Raw genomic sequence first — 17460 nt, forward strand, 5'->3', positions numbered from 1 at the left:
GTTTACTTAATTAATATTTAATTATGTATAAAGATCTTTATGTTTCTTAATTTTTAATTTTTGATTTTCTGTGATCGAAATATCTTATTTTCAGATAACAACATAGTATATATAGAAAATATCTTAAAATTTTTAACATACATTTTTATGTTTTTGGCCAGTTTCTATTATATTATATTTAATTAATTATCTAATCTAATAAATTTAAAACACGTTTTCTATTTTTGGCCAATTTTCTTATTTACTCAGTTGTCTTCTCTGACTTTCTTTTAGAGTTGCATATATTGATTGCTTCTTTGTATATCCGACATCTTCATGTATGACATCTTTATGGAGGCAACGGAGCTTAAACGTTTCTTGGATTGAGACAGTAAAGATACCTAAAGTTGTTGAGCTTTAACCTCAGAGCTTAACCAAAATGTCGGATCAAGATTTGGAAAGGTCTGATATAACCAACAAGACATTATAAAGAGAAACTAAAAAGACTCACAATGGCACACAAAAACCATTACAAGAACAAACATGTGACAGAGAAAAAAACATTCAAATGCACAACAAAACTGAAAGACCTGTCTAGAGCAAGAACAGAAGATGCGTGTGGGTATGGTCAGGAAAAGGTTCCTATTTACATGTCACTCTATCCTTAGCTATGGCTCTACGGCAATAAGGGCAATCTCCATAAAGATATTTAATTATGTATAAAGATCTTTATGTTTCTTAATTTTTAATTTTTGATTTTCTGTGATCGAAATATCTTATTTTCAGATAACAACATAGTATATATAGAAAATATCTTAAAATTTTTAACATACATTTTTATGTTTTTGGCCAGTTTCTATTATATTATATTTAATTAATTATCTAATCTAATAAATTTAAAACACGTTTTCTATTTTTGGCCAATTTTCTTATTTACTCAGTTGTCTTCTCTGACTTTCTTTTAGAGTTGCATATATTGATTGCTTCTTTGTATATCCGACATCTTCATGTATGACATCTTTATGGAGGCAACGGAGCTTAAACGTTTCTTGGATTGAGACAGTAAAGATACCTAAAGTTGTTGAGCTTTAACCTCAGAGCTTAACCAAAATGTCGGATCAAGATTTGGAAAGGTCTGATATAACCAACAAGACATTATAAAGAGAAACTAAAAAGACTCACAATGGCACACAAAAACCATTACAAGAACAAACATGTGACAGAGAAAAAAACATTCAAATGCACAACAAAACCGAAAGACCTGTCTAGAGCAAGAACAGAAGATGCGTGTGGGTATGGTCAGGAAAAGGTTCCTATTTACATGTCACTCTATCCTTAGCTATGGCTCTACGGCAATAAGGGCAATCTCCATAAAGATATTTAATTATGTATAAAGATCTTTATGTTTCTTAATTTTTAATTTTTGATTTTCTGTGATCGAAATATCTTATTTTCAGATAACAACATAGTATATATAGAAAATATCTTAAAATTTTTAACATACATTTTTATGTTTTTGGCCAGTTTCTATTATATTATATTTAATTAATTATCTAATCTAATAAATTTAAAACACGTTTTCTATTTTTGGCCAATTTTCTTATTTACTCAGTTGTCTTCTCTGACTTTCTTTTAGAGTTGCATATATTGATTGCTTCTTTGTATATCCGACATCTTCATGTATGACATCTTTATGGAGGCAACGGAGCTTAAACGTTTCTTGGATTGAGACAGTAAAGATACCTAAAGTTGTTGAGCTTTAACCTCAGAGCTTAACCAAAATGTCGGATCAAGATTTGGAAAGGTCTGATATAACCAACAAGACATTATAAAGAGAAACTAAAAAGACTCACAATGGCACACAAAAACCATTACAAGAACAAACATGTGACAGAGAAAAAAACATTCAAATGCACAACAAAACTGAAAGACCTGTCTAGAGCAAGAACAGAAGATGCGTGTGGGTATGGTCAGGAAAAGGTTCCTATTTACATGTCACTCTATCCTTAGCTATGGCTCTACGGCAATAAGGGCAATCTCCATAAAGATATTTAATTATGTATAAAGATCTTTATGTTTCTTAATTTTTAATTTTTGATTTTCTGTGATCGAAATATCTTATTTTCAGATAACAACATAGTATATATAGAAAATATCTTAAAATTTTTAACATACATTTTTATGTTTTTGGCCAGTTTCTATTATATTATATTTAATTAATTATCTAATCTAATAAATTTAAAACACGTTTTCTATTTTTGGCCAATTTTCTTATTTACTCAGTTGTCTTCTCTGACTTTCTTTTAGAGTTGCATATATTGATTGCTTCTTTGTATATCCGACATCTTCATGTATGACATCTTTATGGAGGCAACGGAGCTTAAACGTTTCTTGGATTGAGACAGTAAAGATACCTAAAGTTGTTGAGCTTTAACCTCAGAGCTTAACCAAAATGTCGGATCAAGATTTGGAAAGGTCTGATATAACCAACAAGACATTATAAAGAGAAACTAAAAAGACTCACAATGGCACACAAAAACCATTACAAGAACAAACATGTGACAGAGAAAAAAACATTCAAATGCACAACAAAACTGAAAGACCTGTCTAGAGCAAGAACAGAAGATGCGTGTGGGTATGGTCAGGAGAAGGTTCCTATTTACATGTCACTCTATCCTTAGCTATGGCTCTACGGCAATAAGGGCAATCTCCACAAGCCTTAAGCCAAGGGTTTAAGCACGAGGAATGGAAACTATGGGTACATGGCAAGGATATAAGCACGTCGCCGTTAGTGAAACTCTCTAAACATATGCTACAATCTCTCCTCTCGGTTCTAACCTCGCCGGCTGAGCTAAAAGTCTGCCGGTTTAAACCATTAATTGCACCTTGTGTGAGACCTAATGGTTTCTTGTTGCATTCATGGGACACTTGAATCCCTTCTGGTTCTCCATAGAACGAGGACTCAATCTGATTATCACTCAGTGAAACTCTGTTGCTTCGACTGAGTCAAAAGAAGAAAAAAATTTCAATCAGACAAAAGCAATAATTATCTTAGAAATATATTAAATCAAACTAAACATTCATTAAGGTACAGACAAAACCTGTTACTAGACAAAGAAACGCCTCTCAATCTTTCGAAAAGTCTTTCCCTCGCGAGAAGAACAGCTCCGGGAAGCCTCTCTAGGTTTCCAAAGCTGTTGCCTTCAGTTTCCGAATCGGTACCGTTGGTATTCAAATACTGTAACGTACCTTGAACATCATGAACAGGTCTACGTTCCTGTGGACACAAAAAGAACAAAGGAGGTTTGAATTCAAGTTTCAGAAATAACAAATTAAGCAAGATTTTCACTAACCGAGAGACCAAGATGGTGACAGAAGCGACGGAGACGCGGCGGGGCTCGTCGGGGAGGATCACAGGCGTTTGAATCATGACGGTGATTAAGATGATGGATCCCGTGACGGCGGTGATGGTGATGTGAGTGGTGTCGATAAAGAGAAGAGTCGGATTCTAAATCCGGGTCGGATCTACCCGGACGGGATCTTCGAGTTGAGAAGAGTTCCGATGCGCTCGTCATGCACCGATCACCACCTAATTCTTTGTTAACTCTCGAAGAAATGAAGAGACGTCGAAAGATAAGGATTGAGGAGAGAGAGTGCGGGGAAAAAAAGTGAAAGGAAACTGCAGTGAAAAAAGTTGTTATGCGCGGTGACGTCATCTCCGACTCGCTGTTGTCGGAGTGTCTGAGGTGGAAGACATCTACAACCTTGTCGTGTAATAATAACTAGAGATTGGCCGAGGGTTAATTTTTTTTTTTTTTTTGAAAAAGGCCGAGGGTTAATTTTTACCTTTTTATAAATTCATATTTTGTTTTCATAATTAGTATTATATATTCTATATATGTAACACAATATAATTAATTGTATAAGTATTTGAATATTTTTAAAATTTTATATATCAGAACCGAACTCGAATCAAATAAGATAGTATAATTATTTTTGGTTATTTAGTTATTTTTAGGTTAAATTTATTTTGAATTCAAAATATCCGAGCTGAATCGGTTAATATTGTTACTTTTGATACAAATATCTGAACCGACATCAAATACAATATTTGTAAATTTTTATATATCAAAACTCAATTTATTTGGATTTGGAAATACTCGATTCGAAACTCACATGAAAATTTATAATATCCGAATGAAACCTAGTTTCAAAACTCAAAAAACTTGATCAAAAGAAATAACTCATAGCTGAACATGTACTCAAATATATATGTCTAACTGATTATGTAAATAAATAAAAACAAATTGTTAACCATTTTGAATTCTTGTCGCAATAGAGTAATTTCATTTAAATATGTCAAATTATTATAATTAATATGTAAAATAAATGCTGTTAGAATATTAGAAGTGAGAAAATTAATGTAAGATATAAAATAAAATGTTATATTTTATATTTTTGTAATAAATGATGTCAATTTATTTAATAAAGATGATAAATGAAGTGGTTAGAATTGATTAAAATATGATGAAAAATCTGTTAAAATCACTTAAAATAGGAAAATATTATTTTATATTGTTATCCATTTTCCAAACAATTTATTTATACTGCTATCAAATTTCCAAACAGTTCTCGTTTGTATTTTGGGTCTGTACAAAGCCCAAAAGTAATACATGAGTTATTAAGAACAATGGAGCAAGAGTTCATTATACTAATTATGAATTTTTCTTTGAAAAGACATTGTTAAATTTATTACAAATCTTATCTCGTTTTAAATATACTAGGTGGTTTATCCGCAAATTTACGGATATATTATATGAAATATATGTTATTTATAGAATGTCGTAATGTTTTCATAAATTTGATGTGAAAATTAATGATGAATATTTAACAATAACAGATGCTTGTAGAATTATAGATGTAATTATCACATTAACTTCTCCAACACATCTTATACATCTTCTTCAGCCTCTTTTTAGTTCTCTCGTTATTGTTTTGTTCTTTCTATTAATTTTTTTGCTAATGTTTTTCTAATTTTTTACATATTTTTTTGCTAAATATTTATTTCTATCTCTAAATAGTAATACAAACCATAGAATCAATGAACCACAACTTCATCTTATAATTCTTTTCGATCATAACATTACCTTACTCACTATATTATTTGGCTTAAATGCAAAACATTTTTTAATCAAAGTTCTCAGATCTTCCGTTCAATATAATTCATCCAATCTTTAAAACTTAATTATTTTTTAAGTATACATAAACATTATAAGATATTAATTATTATTATAGATACGACTATGATTTATATGAATATGAAATTATTATATCTATTTCTATCAATTATTTTCGAGTTATTATTTTATATAGTATATAAATATAAAAAGAATTGAACAAACATTATTATAATTTCTATAATTTTGAATTTAGCTATCATAAATTCAAAATTTTATGTCAATTTTAGATATTTGGTTATATAATATTCATATTTATATATTATATATGGCATTATTTTGGTTTTGAGATTTTAAAATAGATTTGGATTATTGTTGTTTTACATAATTTAAATATGTATCCGAACCCAAACCAAATCTGTAAATAGTTTAAATTATTTACATTTATTAACTATAATAAGAAAATATAATTTTCTAATAATAATAATTTATTTTATAAATATAAATTATAGGATGACTCAAAACATATTAACAAATGAAAATAAAATATTAACCAACAGTAACAATTTAGTTTTTTGTAAAGTTTATATATATGCATAAGACTTCAGAATATTATCGTGATATTTATTTACATAATTTTGATTCAAACGCTTTAGTTTATTTTTTATTTCATTCTAATCACAATATATCTTAAGTTATACATAATCTTCCTAAAATATAATTACATATTTAAGACAACAACAAAACCTAAATGTTAATAAGAAAATTAATCAAAATTTTAATATATTTAGAATAAAAGATATTATAGTTGAATTCATAGAAATAGATGCAATCCAATATACCCAAATCATAACTAAATCGACTGTAAAACAACAAAATCGATTAGATATAATATATCTAAAATCATATGTCTGATTAAAATAATACAATATTATTAATATAAGTTAATTTAAAATTAGAAGTAAATAGCAATCAATTATTATATTATATTTACTTTATAAATATTTATATTCGTGCATGAGAACGAGAAAATCACCTAGTAATTAAATAGAGCAGAGTCACTGTGAATCTTCCTTTTCTCTTCCAGCGACATAAAAAGCTTCCCTTTTATTTTTCTTTCTTTTCATATTTTGCTTCTTTTCGTGGCTGGATTGGCTGATTAGGACAATAGGCTTCTTTGTGAGCTTCAGTTATTGTTTTCTTGTTGTCAGATTCATTTCTGCTGTCTAGCTTTATTGTTTATTGCGACCGGAATTAAGCGTTTTCACCATATCTTTTATCTCTTTGACAGGGACTTCCTCAGCCACACCTCTCTCTCTCTATCTCTCTCTTTCAGAGGAACAATAGGGAAATGATGGAGATCGAGCTCACACCTCTGACACAGCCTTCTCTGGAAATGAAGCAAAGTTGGGTTCTCAAACCAACTCCCTGTGGATTCGATCCCTAAATACTACAACTTGAATTCTTTTGATGAGATTAAAGTTGTTCTAGGATAATTTGAACACATATCAGATATTATCACTAACATTTTAACTATAATCAATCATAATTTACTAAAATCAGTTGTTAATACAAAATTTCACATTTAAAATAATATTTTACTTATGTTTTACATAATTTATGCTTATATTTTAATTAATTTTTACTTATATTTTTATATAATTTTATTGAAGTGTATATATAAACATAATTTGTATTTATTTGATAATAGTAATAGTAATCATAAAGAAATTAGTATTGTTTATATAACTTTTATTAAGAAATATATTATGTTATCTTGTAATATATATTCTACGCAATGGAGGGAATGTGAAAACCCGGGAACTAGCTCAACCACAACAGCTCCTATATCCTCCCTGGCTGCGTTTATTTCCACGACCTCTACCAAAAGGAGAATAAGAATACATGTTTGTTTAATGAATGTTGCGATCGGCAATGGAGGCTGAGATTTGTTCGTAAGTTTCTTCACTGTTAATTAAGTGAAATGAAAAATAGAGACACTGTTGGAACTCGTTTTTGACGAAATGGTTTAAGACCATTTTCCGGTATGTTTCGAGACGAAGACGTTCGTCGGAATAACCAAATGTTTAACACTATGAAGTAGTGTACTCGTATGTCAAAATCAGAGTTGGTTTTGAATGAGAAATGGAGGTCCAAAGTGAATAATATAAAAAGCTTGTAAAGCTTATATTTGGCTAAGTATAAAACTAAGCAAATGTATCACTTTGAATATTTGGGTTTGAATTAGATTTAAATTTGTTAATTGGACATCATGTCAATTAACTTATTTTTATAGATCTTATTCATAATAATAACCCACTACAAAGAATATTGTTCAGTTTGATTTAGTCAAAAAGGAATAATAAATGTCTTTGTCGTTAATTTGGTCATGGAGAAGTTACACTCCTTAATGCCAATTAATTTGTCAAGTAAATGCTCCATCAATACACAATATGCGTTAGCACTTTGTGAGTGTATAAAAAAGTTGTGTGTGTTCTCATTTTTTGATAGAGGAAACAGATATATGATAAGAGTAAAAATCATTCTCCCATTATGAAATAGTTATGTTAGTATTTTTTTTTTATGTCTGAGAGTGCAACACAAAACCAGTTTCGCCAGGCTTCTGATAGAGTGACGCAAATTCAGAAGATTATTTGCAGTTGTATCCTGGGACTCATTATGTTATCGAACCGTCGCACTACGGGACGTATTTTGAGTTAAGGAAAGAGATAATATCTCGTCTCTGCAGTTGTATCATCATTTTCTTACTCTTTGATATAATTTTATCATTTTTATTCTTTATAATATTCAGTAATCCGTAAGAAGTAAAATACGGTTCTATCAGTCTTAACTCAAAATAACCGTTTATTGCTTTGCACTAACCGGACTGATTATTGTAAAAAGTATTTTTTTGTAAGAACAGGTTGACTGATCTTTGGGAAAAGATGCCGGTGTCAGATCTATAGGATTATTTCACAATAATCTTCCTGCAATCTTAATTTTGTAGATTTTTTGTTTGTATTATTATACTAACAAAACTGATTATTTTGTGAAGTGTTTTGTCATGAAAACAGGAATTGGAGATTTCATGGTGATAAAGAATCTGTTCATTCCATCAGATTATTTTTGTTGATGATTTCTATGGAGATTAAAATCATTAATTGATGGATCGAGTGGTTACAATCATTTTTTTAATATTAGTCAAAAATGTGACTAGAATAAAACGTTTGTAGTCATAGTGCATGTTAATGCTTTGAGTTGGTTAAAGACAAATTTATTTGATTTAATTATCAAGAATGCCTAACGTTTTTTTGGTTTCATTGTGACAGATTTTCTCTTTATGGTGTAACTTAATTTAATTATTAAGCACATGGATGACCATGAGAAAACAAAAAGGAGTCAAGTTTAAAAAATATGGTGAAACATATTTATAAACAACATTTTTGATCTTTTGAGATCAAGTTGTATGTATGGAAATAGATTTTGTGAGTCGACGCCTCAAATTAAGTTTGAGAGAGGTCTGCCACATATAAATCATTTGCCATAAGAAATAAAATGTTTGTTGATATTGATCAAAACATTTGTATTTCGTCAATGCTTAAATGCATCTTTTAAAAAGGTTGACCATGCAAAACCAATGAAAATTTTCAGATCAATATGACTGAAACTAACATGTGTATTGTAGTTTCTAAAGTCAATATTGTTGAGAATAATCATAGAAAATTGTGGTTTAGATGGTACAAAAATATCATGTATTGATATGTATATTTGCTATAAAGCAAAAATATATTTTGAAAAAAAAAAAGCAAAATATATACAAGTTGGATTTCTAAATCAACTTGAGAGAACTCGTTTGTACTCTCAAAAGTCCTTAGTTGAGTCTTGTTGAGTCTTGTCGAGTCTTGTCTTGTCTAGGAAGTCAAGTCTGTCGAGTCGTCTAGTGTCTAGAAGCATTTCTATTCATGTGGGGGATTGTTGGAACTATTTTTTAGCAATGTATTCATATGCTAAAAATAGAGTTAGTGTGAATGAGAAATGGAGGTCTAATGTGTGTGATTTGAGAAACATGTATAAAATTACAAATATACACATTAGATATTTGGATTTGGGTTTTGATTTGTTAGTTGGACTTCATGTTCATTAACTTAATCATATAAACCAAATATATGTGATCTTTTATATTGATAAAATATAAAAAAGAAATCTATTTAAAGTATATTATTTTGTTTGAATGAGTCAAATAATAATAATTATACTCTTTAATTTTTTGGTCAAAATGTGAAATGAATTCACATAATAATGACAATAAATAAATACTCCATTAGTGCACCATGGGAGGTTTCATTTTTATGTTGAAAATGAAACTTGTGTTTCTCATTATTTTTCTATATAAATGGCTTGTTAGCATGATAGAATAGGACACACATCAATAGCAAAAAAAAACAAATCACATTCTCCCATATTGAAAAGTTATGTTAGTATTTTGTATTTCTTGTGTGTGAGAGTACAACACAAAACTAGTTTCGCCAGGCTTCTGATAGAGTGACGCAAATTCAGAAGATTGTTTGCAGTTGTATCCTGGGATTCATTACGTTATCGAACCGTCGCACTACGGGACGTATTTGAGTTAAGGAAAGAGATAATATCTCGCCTCTGCAGTTGTATCATCCTTTTTTTATTCTTTGATATAATTTTATCATTTTTATTCTTTACAATATTCAGTTATCCGTAGTTTATAAAATACGGTTCTATCAGACACATCATCAGAATAAATGAAGCTTTATGGGGTTGCCGATCAGGCCAAAAAAATAGCGACCACTATTATCTCTCTCTCTCTCTCTCTCCTCTGCGACTGAAAACAAAAGATTTCTTCCCCTGTTCTTCTCTCTTTCCCTTTGGATACATTTTTCCTTCTAAATTTTGATCTCTAATCGCTGCCGCAGCATTAGTTTAACGAACATGACTAGACTCTTCTTGTTTCTGTTATTTTTTAAAGGCTACCACGATCTGTTTGTTTCTGGGAATCTTAAACTTCAGCTTCAACTCTCGTTAATATTTCTTTGGAGAGTAGAAACTAGAAAGATTAAAAACATAGATTAGCTGGCGAAAAGTAGGAAGAAAACAGCATTGAAATAATCGAAATGTTTGATTTAAATTTAGTTTTGCTATGCACCGAAAGAGAAAATAATAATTTTTTTTGTAATATTTACAATTACAGCTTGATGATATATCGTTTAACTACATCTCAATTTTGCTGAGGCGGGATCATTAAAATCGATTTCAGAATATGTTAGTCCAACTTAATTATTTTCAAAAGATTATATTACCGCATATAACATACAATTACGACTTTTTATATGACTAGTATTTACCCGTGCTATGCACAGATCAATTTATTCTTCTAAAATACTTTGATTTATTTTGGGACAAATGATACTGATTTTTATCATAATTTTCAATTAAAATAAATTATTATTTTGATTCATTCACTTATTCATTGATTTCATAGAAAATAACAAATACTTAATTTAACGTAATATAAATTCAGATGTAATGAATCTAATAAATTTTTACTGTTTTATTTTATTTATGGTTTTAAATAAAAATTTGTTAACATTTTATGGTTACCTAACTTTATAAAAAACACACACGAAAACAAAATAAACCTACGTTACTTCTTTTGATAGAATAGTTTTTTTTAAAACAAAATAAGCCTTAGTTTATTTCTTTTGATAGTTTGTTGAATTTTTTTAAGATCTAAGTTTTGCAAATTTAGTTTGCTTTATTAAAAAAAAACGTTTTGTGACTTATTAGTTAATGCTTCTAGACTATTTAAAGGTTTTAACTAAATATATTATTTTAATGCTTTAGATAAATGTTACAACTATCCAATTAAAACGTCAGAAATTACAAAATTAATTTTAGAAAATTAATTTTTGAGTTAACACATGATTTTGACTAACCCGTATTCACCACTGAAATGGTCAAAATAATTTTCAGACAATGTCCTAATTTTTTGGTGTAGATTTTAAATGGCTCTGTGGTCAAAAATATGTTAAATGGCCCTAATTTTTTAAAGACTATAAAGCAAATAATTATTTCAGTTTCTATTATCAAACGGTTTGCATCACCTTCGTAATCTATCGTCTTCAACAGTCCTGGTCTTTACCTTTCGCCAAGTTTACTGTAGAGAAATCTTGTCCTCTCTGATCTCTCGTATGTTCTTCTTGAATCAACTTTTATTTCTTATACCAGTCTGTAGAGAAAAATGATTTCAAAATTTTATGTTTTTTTTTTTTTGAAAAAAGGCTTCAAAATTTTATGTTCTTCTAGAACAATACATAATTTTATGCTATATTGTTACTCTGTTTTTGCAGAAAAAATTATTAACTCATTGTGTTCAAGAAAAAAAAATTATGAACTCATTACACAACACCATGAATACTTGCAAATTCTAGAAGCCTTGCAACAAAATCCTTAAGATTCTCGGAATCTCTCTACGTACCAGTATCAATCTCTTCCCGGCGTAATTTAAACTTGACTGTCAATCCAAGTGTTGCTTTGAGAAAGGTTCAGAGACAACTGTATTCCACTGTTCGATCTAAAAGAATTTGTTGATCATGAACTTTAAAGTCATAATCCAGGCAATGAATAAGAAAAACTTTAAATTCGTATAGACAAAAGAAAAAGAAAAAGAAAGTAGAAATGAACGAGGCCGTTGAGATCAGAACTGAAAAAAATTGGAAAGATGAAAAATCAATTGTTTTTGCATGATAAGAAATTATCTAGGAAAACAAAACAGTTTAGAGAGAGAGAACTCCAAGGCAGTGGAGCAACGTTCTTTGTCCCGATTGATAAGAGTCCTAGGATTTCTGTTAATGGAAGGTTGAGTCTAGATATGGAAACTGAGACAAGAGCTTGAGAAGACCTTTCAGATTCTCTTAGGGTGAAAACGCTTGAGAGAAGAGATTTGTGTACAATATCTTCATTAGTGTAAGCTTAAATACAATTGTAAATCATCAAGTCAACTACTAAACTATGTACTAAACCAGCTATATACACTCTAATAAGACCAAACATCTGCTACTTCTGATACTGATCGATAGTGTGGTAAATAGCGAAATCTCGTAAGTCAATTAGCTTAATCTCATAACCGCAACAACACGACTTCGATTCTTAGCTTCAATGTGTTAATCTTACCAAACTATAATAGTGGAAGAGTACTAGTCAATATTTTTCTGCATAGAAGAAGAGTAAGAGAGTATACATAGTTAATTGAAATCTTTCAAGAACATAGTTTAAGGCATAAACAAAAGCCTTCGTTTGTTGTGATCTCTCTGGCATAACATAGAATGTGAATTCACTCTCTTTTTTCCTTTTTTTTTGTTTCTCTTTGCTAGAAAAACCTGTGGAATGCATGGGTATCAATCACATTAAAGCGAATCAAGTTGCTTTTGCTAAGGCAGAAATTGAAACCCTTTTTTAGTTTTAATGATGTATTACTTTAAAAGGGCCAACTTCTTAATTAGGATTTGTTTCTTTCTATTTTTGAGAAAGAAGACAGAAAGTTTTGGATATAACTCAACGATTGCAGTATGAATCTGCATTCTCGTTAATGATTTATTACAGGAATTTGGCTTAGTGATTTCCTCTTGCTCTAGCAAGAAAATATATAGTTTTGGATACAACTTAATTAATGATTGCAGAATGGTAGTTCTACTGTGACGGGTTTAGCAAATGCACCTGGACACAAGTTATGTACTTATGTGTGGTAGGTAAAAACCGAAAAATTGTCATTTCTTCCTCTAGAAGTTGGTTTGTATACTTACTCGCTTTTAGAATCATCCCACAACACTTTGATAAGGAAACAAGAGAATTTATTTATTTTGAAATGAAGAAAACTCAGTCCTAGAACATCCCCATTGGTGATGGCATTGCATATAATAAGAAAGAATAGTATGAATGTTCTTTTTGGTATATTAAGTAATAACAAGATCGCTCGTGATAAATTGTAGATGTAATGCAAGCTATGTCATCTTCTATAGTCTCGCTTACGTTGAAGGTAAAAATGCTCTCTATTTCTCCCAATGATTAGCTTAAGAAATTTTAAAAGTTTAAAGCACATATCTTGAGTCTATTGAACCTTGAGTTGAGTTATATGAATTAAGCTCATTTATGTTGATGACGGATGCTATTTATCATGGCTAGGTTGATGAAATGAATTCTGTAATGGTCGAAACGGTGAATGTAACAGCAAAGGAAAGGTTTTGCTTGAAAGATGTCAAGGCTTCTTATCAAGAGTAGCAGCTATGCAGGTGATGAATTTTTATACCTGTTTCTCTTCTTCATTATCTTCTTGTTTATTTCGGGTTTAGATTTTGGGTAAACACAAACAAACAGGTCACTGATTGTAGCATAAAGAAGCACATAATACAACTAAGTAGGATACCAATCACAAGCAGCTTGACTTCACAACATCTGTAGGAAAAAAAAACTGACTAGAACAACTATTCTCACCAAGAATAGATCTATGAACACTGCCTTTTCCTTCTCGTTTTCAAACCAAAGATTAAATTGAGATTTGGAGGTTGTATTACCGTCATCTCGTTATCTCCCCTTGCTATCTATCTCTTTCGCCTTGTAGTTCTACGTTTGTTTTTTTAGTACTAAAGTAAGCTTAGTTTTGTATTCATTTTTTTTTTCTAATGGTTCTTTGGTTTGTGTACATTACGAATCAATCACTGATTTTGTCTTTTCTTAGTTCTAGACTTGTAGCCGTTCTTTTTGTATGTTAAGCTGTCTTGTTCTTGTTTCCGTGCTGAACGCGCTGTTGTCTTGTTTCCCCAGTACAGATTCATCAACACACAAACACTACTTTTCTACGCTAATCTCTTTTTCCCCTCCACCTGCAAGACATTATTCTTCTTCTCTGTCTCCTTCACCACACGCACAGATCATCTGTTGTACCAAAATTTTCAATACAACCATCAAAAAGTATTTTCTTTGTCATAGATTCATGTGTTGTTTAAGAGATAAAAGAGTGTGTTTTTAAAATATGTAGATCCTATAATACACTTGCCTTTTAGTTCAGTAGGCAAATACGTACACAGAAAGTCTTAAAACTTGATTGAAAATCTTACAGTGTACAAAATCCAAAGAAGAAGGATATATAAAAGAGTATTCTATATAAAACTGTAAGGAACAAGTAAACAAGTAACAGACATCACATATAATTACTGCTTACAACTAAAAAGAGTTTCCAAGTAGAGAATCATCATCAAACACACAACACACTACTTCTCTCTCTCTCTCTCAACACATTTAGCTTCTCTCTCCATCATCTTAGGCACGAATCATCTGTTGAATCAAATTTTCATTAGTAAGCATTAGTAAGCATTTTCTTTGTCAAACATTTCATGTACTTGTGTGATAAAAGGAGTCTGTGTTTTTACCACTTTGCAGTTGTTGTATCTTCCTTTCAGTGTCTTCATAGCTTCCTCTGCAAAAGCTTGAGCTACTTCTGCTTCCGCTTCTGCTAACTCAGCATCCTTTGCAGCTTCTTCAGCCGCTGCCATGGCAGCTTCTGCCTCTGCAACTGCCTGTGCTGCAATCGCTGCCGCTTCTTGTACGCTCATAGTCTTCATTCTGTCTAACTCCGGATCAATCTGTGCGTTTGCCTCAACACTGACTTCATCTCCGTCTGTTTTAGGGGAAGGCAAAGAGAGACTTCTCTGTTTTCCAGAAGATGACCCCAACTGTTTTCTTCTGTGGGGAGACAATGGAGTGGAGTTTGGAATCCTATACTTGCGCTTAACCTGTAAATGAGAAAATCAAGTTATGGTGAATGAAGCATGTCTCTGCTCTACCTGCGGTCAAATGATTGTATTAACTCTTACCTTGATAAGTTTCCGGCGAGCTGTCAAGTACTTTAGCTTGGCTGACAGCAACCGTTTGAAGTCTGGTGGAGCGTGATATTGTTCCTATACAACCGAATAAAAAGGAACACATGAACAGTCAATGACATTCACAAATTTTAGTTAACAGCATATCAATCCACTGAGGATCATCAGAGTGAAGTATAGCACGATGGGACTTAATGCTTTAATAATTTTGACAACATATAATGTCTACGAATAAAAAAAAGGAAGTGAGAACTAAAACTGAATACCTCAATGTAGGTACCAATTGATGTTTTGTTAGAGCCACCGGGCTCTTTTATGGTAGATATTGCTTCCATTATGAGGCTATCCAGCCTGCAGCATTTTTTAAAAAAAGTTACAAACTGTCTACTAACAATAGATTCAAACTATATAATGTAAAAGTGCAACTTTCAACACTCATCACAATTCCACAATTAAAAGATGTAGCAAACAGCTTACGTGCTATCATAACATATGTACAATCATGCAAAAGTATATATCATGCAGTAAAAAGTTAGATGGACACTAAGGCAGTAAAGAAGATTTAAACAAAGATTACAAAAGGCGTAAAAGATGATCATATTCTGACCTTACATTAGGTGCAGAAGTGCCAGTGGCATCTTCTTCTGCCATTTCTTCATCACTCTGCAACGGGCTAGAATCGGCGGCAAGCGAGGTATCTTCCTGTTTAGGAAGAGAGGGCGTCCTTTTAACACCAACCCTAGACTTCTCACGCGATCCCCACCCATTCAGCATGACACTCATGTTCCTCCATTTGTCCTGTCTCTCTCAATACAATAAAACAAATCAGGTTTTAAAAAAAAAAAGAGCTTCATAAAAGGTTGAGACAGAGGGATAAGAAGGGAAGCATCATGATGACCTTAAGATCAACATTGGAACGGAGGAACAAGACTTCACTAAAGTCAGGGTCTTTGAGAATGGTGCGCCATTTGCCAGGTCCATGCTTGATAACGCCGGACCTTAGAGCTGACTCTTCTTCTTGAGTCCATTTCTGCTTAGGAGCACCCATCACGAACCCTGTTCTGCAAACCACAGAACAAATCAAGGCAAAATCAAAAAAAAAAAAATATCCATTTTCACAACAGAATCTCTCTCTAGATCTTGTTCCTGTGGAAACCCTAACAGGGTACAATAACAAAACCCTAGAAAAGAATCTTGATTGATACCTAATCCAATCTCATGCTCAGAATATAATAATCGACAAAGGGAACAGACGAATTCACCAGATTTCTGAGAGTAATTTTGATCTTCGCGAGACCAACTCCAACTTCTCTTGGTTGAATTTTCTTTTTGGTAAAAATTCGAGAGGCTTTTGAAAAGAAACAAAAACTTAGGTTAAAGACAATAGGTTCGAACTAACGGACCTCCGGAAAATATATAATTTATTTCCCAAAATGAAATTAGGCTGGTGTCGTCAAAAAAAAAAAAAAAAAGAGGCTGGCTATCCGATGGACCAATCAGATTTCGGTTAGAATTCAATCAGGTATCAGATTTTCTGGTTTAACAGTCTCATTTTCATTCAAATATTTTAAAATTTCAATTTGGATTCGATTTAGATTTAGTACCATTTCTAAAAGTCAGTTGAACCAAATATAAATTTGTATTTCAAATATTAACCGGGAATTAGATTCCAAAATACTGATTTATATTTAGTTATAATCGACAAATAATTAAAAATTCAATGAAACAAATATAAAAATTTGAAAATTTGAAATAAGAAACGAGATCTTGTCACTATTTTCTTTATAAAAATCAAAAAATTGAAAAATTTTGGACACTAAATCTAAAATTAATTAATATTTTATTTTAATAATTTTGATTGAGAAATGGAACCAAAGACAAAATAGATTGTCGATAATAAATGAGAAAACGCGAGATATAAACGAAGATCATAAATTTATTTATGTGTATAATGTAGAAAAAAGTTATTGCCAAAATTGAAATAAAGCAATCAAATTGATATAAGTTTTTCTAAAGAGACAACAAGAGGATATTAAAGACTAAAGAGTGCATCAGAGAATACACATACACATACACGCATTGGCGACTAGGATTAGAGTTTTTACTTTATTAACTAACTCATTTTTTACTTACTAACACTATAATTTTTTCTAACTGATCAATAAAATACATTTGAAATAACCCACAATCGAGTTTTGCTTTTCCATTCAAGCCGACCAAACTCAGATTCTAACATATAGGTGCTTTTCTGGATGGACTGTTTGGAACAGCAACCGGTTCCACGGCTTTGGTGTAATGAAGCATCGTATACCCACTCCTCTTCAGTCATGTAAATGCAGCGGTTTTAGAACTAAAAAAAGTTTGGGAGCAGAAGAGTGGTTCTGCGGGTTTCATGATCATTC

At 31.1% G+C, this 17460-nt stretch overlaps 2 protein-coding genes across 4 annotated transcripts; both read right to left on the minus strand.

Moving 5' to 3' along the window:
* Positions 1 to 2462: 2462 nt before the first annotated feature.
* Positions 2463 to 3652, minus strand: LOC108859909 (probable E3 ubiquitin-protein ligase RHY1A). Its single transcript, XM_056986451.1, has 3 exons — positions 3333 to 3652; positions 3081 to 3256; positions 2463 to 2980 (listed from the first exon to the last, which is right to left on the minus strand). The coding sequence occupies exons 1-3, from the start codon at positions 3552 to 3554 to the stop codon at positions 2635 to 2637; spliced, it is 744 nt and encodes a 247-aa protein (XP_056842431.1). The 5' UTR covers positions 3555 to 3652; the 3' UTR covers positions 2463 to 2634.
* A 10672-nt stretch (positions 3653 to 14324) lies between these two features.
* Positions 14325 to 16468, minus strand: LOC108861231 (telomere repeat-binding factor 1). Of its 3 annotated transcripts, none has more exons than XM_018635056.2 (7): positions 16321 to 16468; positions 15957 to 16119; positions 15666 to 15856; positions 15325 to 15409; positions 15053 to 15136; positions 14609 to 14971; positions 14325 to 14513 (listed from the first exon to the last, which is right to left on the minus strand). In XM_018635056.2, exons 2-7 carry the CDS (start codon positions 16104 to 16106, stop codon positions 14499 to 14501), a joined length of 888 nt encoding a protein of 295 aa, XP_018490558.1. In that variant the 5' UTR covers positions 16107 to 16119; positions 16321 to 16468; the 3' UTR covers positions 14325 to 14498. The 3 variants fall into 3 exon arrangements, with proteins under 3 accessions (XP_018490558.1, XP_018490559.1, XP_018490560.1); XM_018635057.2 differs by having other exon boundaries at positions 15957 to 16114; positions 16321 to 16461; XM_018635058.2 differs by having other exon boundaries at positions 16264 to 16419.
* Positions 16469 to 17460: the final 992 nt, after the last annotated feature.

The sequence above is a fragment of the Raphanus sativus genome, chromosome 5 (assembly GCF_000801105.2).
Source record: "Raphanus sativus cultivar WK10039 chromosome 5, ASM80110v3, whole genome shotgun sequence".
NCBI lineage: Eukaryota > Viridiplantae > Streptophyta > Magnoliopsida > Brassicales > Brassicaceae > Raphanus > Raphanus sativus.

Coding starts and splice junctions, on each gene's coding strand:
- LOC108859909 (XM_056986451.1), bottom strand. CDS start 3,554: ATGACGAGCGCATCGGAACTCTTCTCAACTCGAAGATCCCGTCCGGGT. Junction 3,257..3,332: donor GTCACCATCTTGGTCTCTCG/GTTAGTGAAAAT, acceptor TTGTGTCCACAG/GAACGTAGACCTGTTCATGA. Junction 2,981..3,080: donor GTTTCTTTGTCTAGTAACAG/GTTTTGTCTGTA, acceptor CTTTTGACTCAG/TCGAAGCAACAGAGTTTCAC.
- LOC108861231 (XM_018635056.2), bottom strand. CDS start 16,106: ATGGGTGCTCCTAAGCAGAAATGGACTCAAGAAGAAGAGTCAGCTCTA. Junction 15,137..15,324: donor CAATTGGTACCTACATTGAG/GTATTCAGTTTT, acceptor TCGGTTGTATAG/GAACAATATCACGCTCCACC. Junction 14,972..15,052: donor CTCGCCGGAAACTTATCAAG/GTAAGAGTTAAT, acceptor TCTCATTTACAG/GTTAAGCGCAAGTATAGGAT.